Consider the following 13,894-nt stretch of genomic DNA (forward strand, 5'->3'; position numbering starts at 1 on the left):
GATAGACGACACTGCGCCGGGAGAGGCAGCACTGGCGACATCTTCCAACTGAATCATAGCTAAGGTTTATCCAAAAAAGTCGCTAGGTTTGTCAGTATATATATTCTATGGGGGAAAAGCCGCTAAAAGCGTCTGAAAGTGGCTAAATCTAGCGCTGAAGTCACGCTCGTGTGTGTGAGACGCGGGAGCTGATGGCAGCGGGCGGTGGATATTTGTGGATGAGTTCTTCGGTATTCACGTTCTACAGCAGGGGTGCCCAACCCTGCTCCTGGCGATCGACTGTCCTGCAAAATCGAATTAATCGCAAATTAATTTGGCTGTGAAAATACCCCCCAAAATAATTTAAAGCGATTATCATGTTCAATTTTTAGGCTACAACAGCCTAACATAAATTGTGGAACATAAAAGAAGATAATTTGAGAAACATCTCAGTATTTTTTGTTCATGCAATGAAAGTCACTAGTGACCAAAACAGCTTAGTTACCAACAGCAGGCTATTCAAAATACCTTCATTTATGTTGTGCAAAAGAAAGTGAGTCAGGTTTGAAACAACATAAGGGTGAGTAAAATGATGACAGAATTTATTTATTTTTGGTGAACTATCCCTTTAATGTTAAATTTTTTTTTTTTTTTAATCATATACATGTTAACCAGGATTCACTCTCATTTATAATCACGGCATCGTCTGATAAAATCAACATGAATGTACAGTAAATGCATGTTAAGCGGCTATGCGGTTGTTTTGGCTATATTACTTTTTTGTCTCATGCAGCGAACTGCCTGCGTCTGAGTAACAAAAAAAACATTTGCATTATATTAATAGACGAACTATGCTCATATTTATAATTCCAAACCGTCAGTAAGCAACATGTGCTTGGAAACGCTGTTTTGTACTTATTTATTGACAAGTCGGCTGCGGTGCGGCCAACTGAATGCGCTGCTTCTCTACCGCTCACTGCACAGAACAGACGCCGAGAGAGACGACACTGCGCCGGGAGAGGCAGCACTGGCGACATCTTCCAACTGAATCATAGCTAAGGTTTATCCAAAAAAGTCGCTAGGTTTGTCAGTATATATATTCTATGGGGGAAAAGCCGCTAAAAGCGTCTGAAAGTGGCTAAATCTAGCGCTGAAGTCACGCTCGTGTGTGTGAGACGCGGGAGCTGATGGCAGCGGGCGGTGGATATTTGTGGATGAGTTCTTCTGTCATCACGTTCTACAGCAGGGGTGCCCAACCCTGCTCCTGGCGATCGACTGTCCTGCAAAGTTTAGCTCCAACTCTAATCAAACACACCTGCCTTTAATGTTTAAGTGATCCTGAAGACCCTAATTAGTTGCTTCAGGTGTGTTTGATTAGGGTTGGAGCTGAACTTTGCAGGACAGTCCTTCGCCAGGAGCAGGGTTGGGCACCCCTGTTCTACAGCTTCAGTTTCGGAACTTTCACGCTTAGTAACACATACAGCTGTGTGTCCTCGCCCCCCCCCTCAAACGCGTTCCGAACATTATTTAAACGGCACGGTATTTAAAAAATTCATATCATAAGAAAAATAAACACCGGTATTCGGTATGAACCGGTATACCGCCCAGCACTACTCCAAACTCACTTCATATCATCAGTCGAGTGTTTGAAATAAATCCTTCTGTGAGATGATGTGGCTTCTTACACAGAATAAGGCACACAACATATTTCATAGTATTTAAGCAGTGATAAAGGCATTGCATTATAAATATACTTTATTTTAATGAAAATTATAATAATAATAATAATAACTCAGATAAACCATATATTGTCATAATCGTGTGTTTATTAGTCACGTTGAATCAATAAAAGCAGTTAAATCTTCTGTTTATCCAGCTACCGCTATAGGCATTTTCGGGGTTTCTTCTGCGAGGTGTATTTGGAGTTTCAGCGCGAGAGCACCCTCTGGCCTTTGGATAGAGATTTACTGCTGATCACAGAACCGTGCTTCCCTGAAAGATACGCATGACAATCGCAGCTTCTGTCGAATTGCGATTTCGATTCCATTTAGATTTATCGTGCAGCCCTATTTAAAATATAGCACAATAATAACTTCTTATCTACTGAACTGTTGTATAAAATCACATTTGCACTCGTAATCTTCGTGAAAAAAATACAGCACTAATCTGATATTTTTCCCGCTGCTGGTGTGGTATCGCTTATCATATTATATAAATATGAGACAAAAACTCATACAAAGGAATTTTTTGCCCCAATATCTTGAATTTTAAGGTGTAATGGAGTTGTTGCCCTGCATCATATTTGTCAACATTCACTGTATGAAATGTAAGATGACGTACAGACAAGTCTGGGGACGGGGCCAGTGCGTTAACTGCACTAAAATATTTTAAATCGAGGTATTGTTTCATAACTCTTAATTAAGTTAACGCATTACCCTGACAGCCCTAATATATATATATATATTCTTTTTCCCTTTTGATCTTGGAACAAAAAAAATGACCATATCATGTCTTTGTGAGATTCATGATAGCGATAGCATTCATGTGTCGGGGTAAAAAGAAACCTCTTCCAAATCAAAATGCATTGCAAACTACTGATGCACCATCTGTCGGATTCACATATACATATACATATATATATATATATATATATATATATATAGTTGTGATTGGAATACACTGAAGTACATAAATTAAGTGGTTACCTTTTAATGATCCATGTTTGACACACAGGCATGCGACCCATGCACTCCAGAGCAGCGCTGTAAGACGCGACGTTGGGTTTCAGACCTGCTTCATCAATCAGAATGAACAAGCGACGAATGTGATTGATGGAACCCTGCACAGCATGGTTAAAAATGGCTTTAAATAGTGTTACAGAACAATACTGAAACATTATAAAATGGAAAATCATAAAAACTGTAAACTAAAGAGACAGGATATATTTTTTGTTTTTAAATGGAAAATTATAAAGCATGTAAGAATGAAGAGACAGGACCAAACAAAATACTGAGATATATATATATATATATATATATATATATATATATATATATATAATAAAATACTTTTAAAATGAAAATTAAAAAAAAAGTAAGACTAAAAAGGGGAAAAAACAAGCAAAATACCGAAAGAAACTGAGCAATTATAAAAATTGAAAAATATAACATTTTAGATTAAAGAAAAAAACAAGCAAAATAAAAATAAATTATATACACACACACACATATATATATATACACACACACAGTGGGTACGGAAAAAGTACCATTCAGAAGTTTAGGTTAAAAGATTTAATAAAATATGTTTAAGAGATACAGGACTCTGACATAAAAAAAACAATAACAGCTTGGGAGCATTCATAAAAAAACAAAACAAAACAATTAATACTTTTGTGACAGATATTTAAATTTCAAATAAATTATGTTCTTTTGAAATAGAAATATTTATCACATAATTCCGATTTTTTTTTTAATCACTTTTCGCAAAACTGTTAAGCAGCACAACTGTTTTTAAGAATGACTCTGAAGGATCATGTGACACTGAAGACTGAAGTAATGGCTGCTGAAAATTCAGCATTGCCATTATAGAAATAAATTACATTTTAAAATCTAAAAAACCCAACAACAACAGCTATTTAAATTTGGAATATTTTTGTTTATTATATTTTTAAGAGAGATGCAAATGGTCAATTTTTGACCCACATCTTCATTACAATGTTGTATGCACAGACATATGCATTTGTTTACTATATTTTCATTTATTTAATTTTGTTGTCTAGTAATTTTTTTATAAAAATGTTGATATAATGTAAAAAGAGAGATGCAAACATTCATACATACTTTTTTGGCCCACATCCTCATTATGATGTTGTAGGTGCTGATAGACAAGTGCATTCGTTTGGATAATTGACGGTGATGAGAAAGTAGGAAGCTCTGAGCTCGAGTTACATCGTCAATGAAAACACACGCCTCCAAATAACAACGAATTCTGAGCTGAGGATCTCCATAGCGGTTTCCTTCCTTATCCTCCAGAAGCTTTTCAGGAGCACTCAAGCTCTGCTGCTTGATTACGTTGTCTACATTAAGCTCCTCTTTCTCATCAAATTCTTTATCTGCCAGTTTCTCTTGTGTAGACATCTCAGAAACACAGCCACCTTTACTGTTGGAGATCTTTTGCACTCCTGGAAACCTGGCGACTAAACTCGCTGAGACTCTTGAAACCTTCTGTTTAGACTTTTTTTGCACAGCACAGACTTTGGAGGACGTTGTGGTAGACACAGTAGCTTTGGAGTCTTCTACTTTAGTGTTTGTCTTACTTCTTTTGCCTATTGTGATGGTCTTTGTAGATGTAGCAGGAAGCGTCGAACTACCTTTGCTGCTTTTACCCACAACTGGCTTGTCGTGCATTCTATGTGAAGTTTGTTTTTTGGGATTAATCCACTTTTCACGCTTGAGTTTCTCCATCCAGCGGCCTGCGTGAGTTTTGAAAGGCATGACGCCTTCAGTTACAACTTTTTTGGCAGATGGCCCACTTTTAAGAATTTCTGCTTTTTCTCCCAGCAAGTTCTTTTGACTATTCCCAGGTGACGTTTTCTTTATTTTTTGCTGAACTTTGATGATTTGCACCTTTGAATGTTTGACGTCTACAACAGAGTCAGATTGCAGCTGTTGGATTCTGGCCTCCAGAACTGTGAAAATAATTAATAATAAAACTGTAGTGCACATGACAGTAATACACATCTATAAAAAAGTCAACTTTATTGCAAATATTGTAACTATTAACATCTATTAATGTATATCAAGATAAATAATTTCAAGTTTAAATTTGATATGTATCTCAACTGCTTGATTGTTTCATTACATGTTGTAAACTATATTACGAGTATGACCCATTAATATATTTAAAGTTAGATATACAAGTACATTCAGCTTTACCCACATACATACAGTACACTCTCATAAAGCAATATAAGCATCAAAGATAAAATGGGGTTTTCAAGCATCAAAACAATAAAAGTTTAATACGGGTTTAAAAAAAAATTTCTTTAAACATTAGAATGCGTCCTGTTTAATTTTATTTTTCTGAGCAAAAAATAATGACTATCATACATTTTACCATGATTTACAAAAAAATAATTAATGTTAGTATCTTTGCAAAATGTAAGCTATATTAATCACACAGCTCTATATATAAAGTTACATACAGGTGCATCTCAATAAATTAGAATGTCATGGAAAAGTTCATTTATAGTCCATTCCTTGTGCAGTTCACTCAAATTCTTCAATCAATTTTGCTTGACAATCCTCATAAGGCTGCGGTTCTCTCGGTTGGTTGTGCATCTTTTTCTTCCACACTTTTTCCTTCCACTCAACTTTCTGTTAACATGCTTGGATACTGCACTCTGTGAACAGCCAGCTTCTTTGGCAATGAATGTTTGTGGCTTACCCTCCTTGTGAAGCGTGTCAATGATTGTCTTCTGGACAACTGTCAGATCAGCAGTCTTCCCCATGATTGTGTAGCCTAGTGAACCAAACTGAGAGACCATTTTGAAGGCTCAGGAAACCTTTGCAGGTGTTTTGAGTTGATTAGCTGATTGGCATGTCACCATATTCTAATTTGTTGAGATAGTGAATTGGTGGGTTTTTGTTAAATGTGAGCCAAAATCATCACAATTAAAAGAACCAAAGACTTAAACTACTTCAGTCTGTGTGCATTGCATTTATTTAATACACGAGTTTCACAATTCGAGTTGAATTACTGAAATAAATGAACTTTTCCACGACATTTCCAGACACGACATTATTGAGATGCACCTGTATACAGTAACTTTAACTGCATACATCCATAAACTCACATAATATTTATGTACTATATAGTAAATCTTAATTTCTGGATTATTTATATCATTGTAAAATTAATAGTATAAACTATACTATTGTCCAGCTCTAATCTTCTAAATGAGACAAGACATGAAAATATTAAGATAAACATTAACGTTATGATTTTCTGTAAATCTGCTTTAAAAAAGTCTGTATTGTTAAAAGTGCTACATAAATAAAACTGGCTTAGCTTGAAATTAAAATCGAAATATATCTAACCCAACCAAAAATCACACAGCCCATTTGTCCTTAAAAAATGCTATACAATTCAGTTGTTCTCATATAACATAAATTATATACATTAGATATAAAAAAAATACCATACCATCCAACAACTGAGACTGTTCCCAGAATCTTTTTTTCCCATCTTCCTTCTTAGGGATGGCTGAATAGTGTCTTTGGTAAATTGTAGCCCATGTTTTGTCTGAGAAATGAAAGATAAAACGGTGACCTAAAAAGTTGACCAACTCTACTGTTTGTGTTTGCTGCTGGAATACACAAAGAGACATAACACCCAGTACAACAAAGAATCCATACAGACATAATAGAGCTAGTTTAGACGTACATCAAAGAAAGAACGTGTGCATCAAGAAGCAAAAATCATAGAATTGTTTGAACTGTCAGACCATCACATATCAAAGCCTCCTTGACATTGTGACATTAATGATCATCAATATAAATAAGTCAGCGCTTGACTTTTTTTGCAGTGAAATTTTTTTGCAACTTAAATTTTAAATATACTTAATAAAAAACAAATGACACTAAAGTAAAAAGACAGACTTCGTGTGATTCGAAGGACAAGAGAGATGATAGCATGACAATAAAACTGTTTATCATTACCTTGTATTTGTCTCTCAACATTACTCCGTAATCTGAGACACAGGCGGCAATAATCGCCATTCAGAAATCTCCGAACACTTATGTCAACCGCAAAACTGCGAGTTAACCCCGCTGAATAGACACACAGTCTCAAAAGTGACATGTTGTATATAGTTTTGAGACACCGCATTATCCCGTGCAGAAGGCCGCCATTTTGTTCAGACCTGACTAGTTCATAGACGACACAATGAGCCCAGACCTCAGAGAGCGACGACGAGTAGATCGACCAAATTTAATCTTGAGGTAGGATGAAAGACCTGCTACTGTACATCTCATATTTTATTGATATGTTGTCACTTATTTCATGTAAGCTTTAGGAAATGTTCTTAACGCAAGGGGGAAATAGGGGACAAGTTGACTTACTATTAATATTATAATCAACTACTAAAAACTTGTTATGGGTATCAAACCTATAAGTTGTCTTAAACTTAAATTGACTTGTTAGATCTCTTTGTTTTACTAAATATAATTATGTTTAATATATTAAAAAGATTTACTAAAGTAGCATTTTTCGATTGGAGATGGCTCAGTTTGACAACGTTTGCTTATATTATATAAACATTTAAAATATAAAAATGAAGAGACTAATTTTAAGTTTTAAGAAATTAAATGATTTTTTGATATCAAATGATATGCGATTTCAGAAATGCCTGTATTGGTTAAAAACTGTACAGTAGGTGGCGGACTTTGCCAAGTTATATCACGCGATCCAGTACAACAGGGGTCTCCAAACTCGCTCCTGGAGGGCCGGTGTCCTGCAGTGTTTAGCTCCATCTTGCCTCAACACACCTGCCTGGAAGTTTCTAGTATGCCTAGTAACAAAGCCACTAGAAGGCAAGCCTGCAACCTTTAGCCAAAAAAAGCATAACGGCTAATGCTAACGCTTCTGGTTTGCCAGTACAGGGAACATTTTTTATTTTAATGGATGTCAATGGAGGAGAGGCTTCACTACACTGAATAAACAGCTTTTTAGAGGAAACAGCTTATCATTTAATAAATCAACAGCCTATCAGCTAATCTCCAACATGTTTTACACTAAGCAATACTTGAACTATTTTTAGAGTTTACACCGGAAAAAATGCCGTTTTAAGTCACTGACTTTCTGCGACAGGTGGGATTCAGCTTACAGCATTTCTCATTCATTCCTATGCTATCCGTAAACGGCGATTGAGTGTCGCACAACTCTGACTGAAATTCAATGACGTCAAGGCTGTAATGTGATTGGTTATTAAAGTCCCCATGAAATCAAATTTAAAGTTTTTTGGGTGTTAGTTTCAATATGTTAGTCTTAAGGTTATCTATAAGGCAGTGTGCTCCAAAACAGTGACAAAATTAGCATTTAGAAGATATAAGCATTCAAAGCTTGCAGTTCGTCACCCACCAAAACGGCTCAACGATGTTTTTGACATCACATCGTACTTCATCTTCTCATCAAACTTTCTGTCCAATCAAATGCTCTCTAGAATCCGAAGCGCCCGCCCCTACACTATAAAATAGACGCTGAATCTGCGCCTGAAATCGGTCATTTGTCCACAGAATTTGTATTTTCTGTACAGTGAATGGCACGTAGTGCACTATATAGGGGACAGGGAATTATTCAAACAGTGTAAATATGCTTTCCATTGAGGAAAAAAAGAAGCCTGGTTTTGTGCTGTGTCACGCTAACCACCAGACACGATAGCACGAGTGGATCACATGCGGGAGTCAGCGCAGACCACAAAATGTATCGGAGTAATTTTAATTCTACACTGAATGCTATATTTGCTTTGTGGATGAGATTGTGGCTGGCATACCCTGTCAAATGTGGCTTTACGGAGCTCAACGGCTCTAGCCCAAGCTGTGATATAAACGGAACACTATTGGCTATTTTAAAAAAGGGCGGGGCTGCTTGATATGTCCCGCCCTGTCTTCCTGTTTCAGTTAAAATGACGTCAACACAGAGTAACGCTGCGTGTTTCTAAGCATTTCAGGGGAGCTTTAAGGGACATGGGATCCAAGTTGACCGTTAGGCTTTCTCCAATAGTAAGTAATACAGACGCTCTCATCTCCCTATGGTAAAACAATTTCTGCTAGTAAGACCTGAATTATCTGGTTCAGGTGTGTTTAATTAGGGTTGGATCTAAACTCTGCAGGACACCGGCCCTCCAGGACCGAGTTTAAAACCCCCTGCAGTACAAGGTCCAATGCGCGCTTCAGTATTTGCCGCACAAAGCAAGGGTACACGTGTCTTTCAGTTTTTCACTTTTCGACTTTATGTGCCGTCTTTCTGAGTTCTATGACACTCGCAACTTGATATTTGTTGGCAAATATGCTATTTTCTGTGTGGTTGAGTGATTTAGGCCTAGGTAATATTTTTATATTATAGTTTTACTATTTGAATACATTGAATACATCTGAGGATGTATGTTGCCATTTAAACAGTCAAGCTGCCCTTACTTCTGTAAGATGTTTCGCTGACTGAACTTGTCACTAATTAAACCTTTGTATCATAATGTGAAATTAAAAATGAAAATGGATTATGAGAGTAACAAATAAAGTTGGGATCACAAAATTTTTTTTAAAGAAATTAATACTTCTATTCAGCAAGGATGCTTTAAATTGATCAAAGGTCACAGTAAAGACTTAGGCCCCGTCCACACGGAGACGCGTTTAGCTCTATACGCATACATTTTGTATCGTATAGGCTTTTCGTCCAGACGGATCTGGCGTTTTGGGAGAGTGAAACCGATATTTTTTAAAACCGGGTCCCAGAGTGGATAAATCTGAAAACGCCGCCCTTGCGTTTTGGTGTGTACAGCGAATCCGTATATTTTCTGAAACGATGACGTCATCAGCCCACATCTCGCCCCTAGTCAGACACTGCTACGTCACGTAACAGCAACAAAAACATGAACAAACACTGAACTATTGTCTTTTTTATTAACTAACATTAACACAGATTAATAAATGTATTGTTCCATATTCGTTTGTATACCGCACGCAAGGTTTATGCACATAGTCCCAGATATTTCTTGAGACGAGGAGAAAAAAAAAGATTGGATCGGGAAAGCTCTGGCTTCGTGTGGACGTAGCCTTATATTGCTATAAAAATTATATTTCAAATGAACACTGTTCTTCTCAACTTTCTATTCATCAAAGAATTCTTCCACAAAATATATTAAGCATTACCACTGTCAACATTGATAATATTAATAATAATAATGTTTCTTGAGCACCCTGATTCAGTGCTTATTAGAATGGTTTCTGCAGGATCATGTAAAAACTGAAAATTCAGCTTTGCCATCACGGGAATAAATGACTGTTTTACTCTATTTTTGATCAAATAACTGCATTAAAAAATCGTATTGACCCCAAAGTTCTGAACAGCAGTGTGTGTGTTATTTAGGAGGGGGCGAGCCTAATTAACATTTAATTAGGCTCTCTGAAATGTATCTAAATAAGTTAATAAAACACATTTATATCAACAGTTCAGTGGCAGTCATCAAAATAAGTTGTGCATATCTAGTAGGTGGAGATCAGACGTTGTTTGTCGCTTCGGTTCACAGGGTCATTTTTCTGACAAGCCCATTTGATGTTTCAAGCTCTGGTGTGACAGTCATTACTGGGTGACTGGCTGTCAACAAAAGGAGAGAAGAGAGCCATTCAAGATCCTGATAATAACTCCAGCCAGGACAAGGCTGGCGTTCTCTGGGACTCTGATATTCAGACTTCTTTGCACACCTATAAGAAGGGTGTGTTTCTTTGTTTTTGAAAGTAGGAGCTGCTTTTAAAATGTTTGATTAGCCAGTGCTTCATCCAAGTATGGGTTGAGGTTTTGGAAAAAGGACAGTAAAATGTCCTGAAAAGAGAAAAATTCTCACTCTGATTTTAGTCCTCTAAGCATACCAATGCTTGGTGTATTTTACAACCACATTGAGAAGGTTAGCATGCCCTCATGCAACACATGTAGGAAAAACTCTCCACACCTGTCAATACTAATAATTCAGAGTCAAAAAAAAAAATTTCTCATGGCACTTGTAGGCAGATTTGCTTGAGTTTCCACAATTAGTACCAAATATCTCCCACATCGGAGATGCATCTCTCTTTGATTATCGCTAATGATGAACGTTCACCAGTCATACCTGCAATCTTTTTTCTTTAAAAAGTAACAGTCCATGTTATCACTAGTAGATCTCTGTCAACCATCCCAAGAGGACGAAGACTCAGGACTCAGGAGCTGTTGATCAGATAGACTGCTCACTTATCACTGATTTCGGCTACAATGGACAATGGTCACGAAGCAGGAAATGCAAATAGGCTTGTTGAAGATTGATCTTCAGTTGTGGCGGCAGTGGACAGATCCTGAATTAGAAACGGATGTTGATGTAGGCGACCGCACAGTGTGGCACTCTGGTTATCTCGGCCACCTGCGTCGGAGGAATCTAGCAGGAAGTCTGTGGTTGACATGAGAGTTTCATGGTATGTTGCATATCTGCAGTGTGATGGTGTGATTCACCACAATCTTATTTCAAAATAAGCCAATAATTTGGGAGTGGCAAAATTAGCTAAGAATAACTAGTCCATAGAATGTGTTATGGAAAATAAAAAAAATACTGGGAACTCGCTTCAGTGTATTCACAATTTATGCTGATGCTATTTATCATTAGTTACAAATGTCATCTGACCTCTGTCTGAAGTGAAACGGAGACTGAGTTGGTGTTGGCAGTGGATGTGGGTGATGGAGGGGGACTGGAAGAGTCTCCGTATGTTAGCAGGAGAGAGAAAACAATTAATAATGGGAGCTATTAGGGGGAGCTCGTCGACGCAAAGAGAGAGGTCAGGTTTCAGGCCCTTTTGGAGGACTTTGATGGTACAAAACAGGCCTCATTACTGAGATATTATCTCTATTCATACACTTCCAGAGTTGATGGGAGCCCTGCTGGGAAAGATTAGGTTCCTTTCGCCAGTGACCATCCCACATTGCCGAACATATTTTCTCAGCTCAGGGCGCAACCGGCATAGCATGGCATCATGGGAGCTAAGCAGAGGCCTATTGATGGCCAGTGATGTGTGGAATTAGAGATAGTTACCTTTTCTGTGAGCTCATGTCAATCAAGATTAAGTTTCATATGTTTTGTTTGTTTGTTTTCCAGTACATTAAATACAGAGTTTTTCAAAATCTGTCAAATGTATAGCATTTAAGACAACGAAAGATAGAAAGAAAGAAATATTGTTCAAAAGTTGGGGATCAGTTAGATATTTTTAATATTTATGATAGAAGTCTCTTAAGCTTACCAATACTAAATTAATTTGATACAAAATACAGTAAACAAATAATAACAAGTTATAAAAGTAGTAAAAACTGTAATATTTTAAAATATGAATACAACTGAAAATAATTATATAAAAATATTTTAAAATGAAATTTATTCCCATGATTGCAAAGCTGATTTTTCAGCAGTCAAATTCCCCACTCTTCAGTGTCACATAATCCTTCAGAAATCATTCTAATATTTGCCATCAGCCATGTTTAAGATTTATTGAAAGGTTTAGAGCATGACATTGTCCTGCTGTGTCCTGAATGAAAGAGCTGTGTTGTGAACATGCATTGAGGTACTAACATCCACATATTAGGTTAAGCAAGTTTATCATCACATCTGACATTCGTATGGGGACAGAACTTTATTCTTGAGGTTCCAAGTGCAACATCTTACAAATTATCTAATTACCATCAATTTCCAATGAAGCGGGGGCTAATGTTATGGACTTCCGGGGTCATTGAGGCTGCTGGAGGGGCACAAGACTGCTCATACTGTATCTGCATGGAAGGCTACATCTGTACATTTTGACAAGTAAGTAAAAAAATTAAGAACAAAGCAAAGTTATTTAAGTTTAGCTACAAAATCTTGGCTATATTGTCAGTGTTCACTTGTAATATGTTATCTGGTGACTTTTTGGGGGTTGTTGCTGGGCATTGCTATCTGGTTCCTATGTTCTGACAGTTTTAAGAGCATTGCTATGTGGTTGCAGGGGGGTTTTCTGGTGTTGTTTCTTTGTCATCAAAGTCAAAATAGTCCATCTCCAAGATTCTATCTGTGATATTCCGGCCCCTAGATACAGCTCAGGTAATCCAGCAATCATAAATCACATATCTCATCACTTATGAAAAGTAATAGCATACCTCTTCTGAATGATCTATGATCAGAGGTATTATTCATGTCTGTAGAATTAACATAGCAGGATGAGCTCAAAGTTTAATATTACAGTTAGGGGTTTGTTCAAATCCCTAATCTTATATATGGGCAAGTAATAGTTATTATTGCCTTAGAAGGCTTCATTAATTAAAACTGCATCCACTTTTACAACCTTTTCTCAGACTGTAACCAGCTGTAAAGCACGCTGCATGACAGTGATGGGCACTTTTCTGTGCCATCCGTTTTTGTGAGGAGCATAAACGTTGGCGGGGAGGAGAGAAATTAAAGGTAGGGGTCCACTTTAGTTAGGTTTAATTGGGGATGAAGGACTAAGATGTATGAGAGTAGAAAAAAGACTAGGCTTTGAAGTACAGTAGCAAGAAACCCAAAGGCAGATATGCCAAAGCAGATGGAAATGACTGCGGGGAGCTGAAAAAGACTGCAGACTGCTGTCTCCATAGACTTTTATAGGCTAAGTATGAGTGCTAAAGCTTCAGAGTACTGTTAGTTAACTAGCTACAAAGTGTGAAGTGACTGACTCTTCCCGGTAAAACATACTCTTCAAGATAATTTTCATCCTCTGCCCCTGGGCTGCACACTTCATTGAAACCAGGAGGATTTGAAAAGTATGTTATTCTTTCAGAGCAGAGGTTCGCTTAGACAAATGTGCCACCGCCACATGCCACTCATTTGAGTAAAGCTCACAACATCTTGAACACAGATAAACAAGGAAGCTGTAAATATTTTACTTGGTGTCCTTTCAGAAAATGAGCACTTTTTAGGCTCCCAGCTGTTCATGAATAAAATTTCAGAGTCATATTTACCAGGTCGGAAGCTGACTCAAATGTCCATTGGGACTGTCAACATAAAAGTGCTATTACAGGTAAGGGAGACCTCATTTTTTCTGCTCAAATTTATAAATTTTTAAAGTGGTTATAAAGACTTAACTTTACTTCTGTACACAATAAATTGGGTGTGTTT

General features: G+C 37.1%; 1 protein-coding gene across 2 annotated transcripts in view; it reads right to left on the reverse strand.

Moving 5' to 3' along the window:
* The window catches only part of polrmt (polymerase (RNA) mitochondrial (DNA directed)), a 55,879-nt gene extending 48,941 nt beyond the window's left edge, over positions 1-6,938 (reverse strand). The window contains exons 1-4 of one of the 2 annotated variants that reach the window (XM_016256108.1): positions 6,702-6,937; positions 6,187-6,285; positions 3,822-4,669; positions 2,685-2,818 (exon numbers count right to left, since the gene is read on the reverse strand). In XM_016256108.1, the coding sequence (XP_016111594.1) occupies positions 2,685-2,818; positions 3,822-4,669; positions 6,187-6,285; positions 6,702-6,870 (1,250 nt within the window). In that variant the 5' untranslated portion in view covers positions 6,871-6,937. Of the gene's footprint in view, positions 1-2,684; positions 2,819-3,821; positions 4,670-6,186; positions 6,286-6,701 lie in introns of both variants that reach the window. The other variant, XM_016256107.1, reaches the window with a different exon arrangement.
* Positions 6,939-13,894: the final 6,956 nt, after the last annotated feature.

The sequence above is a fragment of the Sinocyclocheilus grahami genome, unplaced genomic scaffold (genome assembly GCF_001515645.1).
Source record: "Sinocyclocheilus grahami isolate Dianchi unplaced genomic scaffold, SAMN03320097.WGS_v1.1 scaffold1397.1, whole genome shotgun sequence".
NCBI lineage: Eukaryota > Metazoa > Chordata > Actinopteri > Cypriniformes > Cyprinidae > Sinocyclocheilus > Sinocyclocheilus grahami.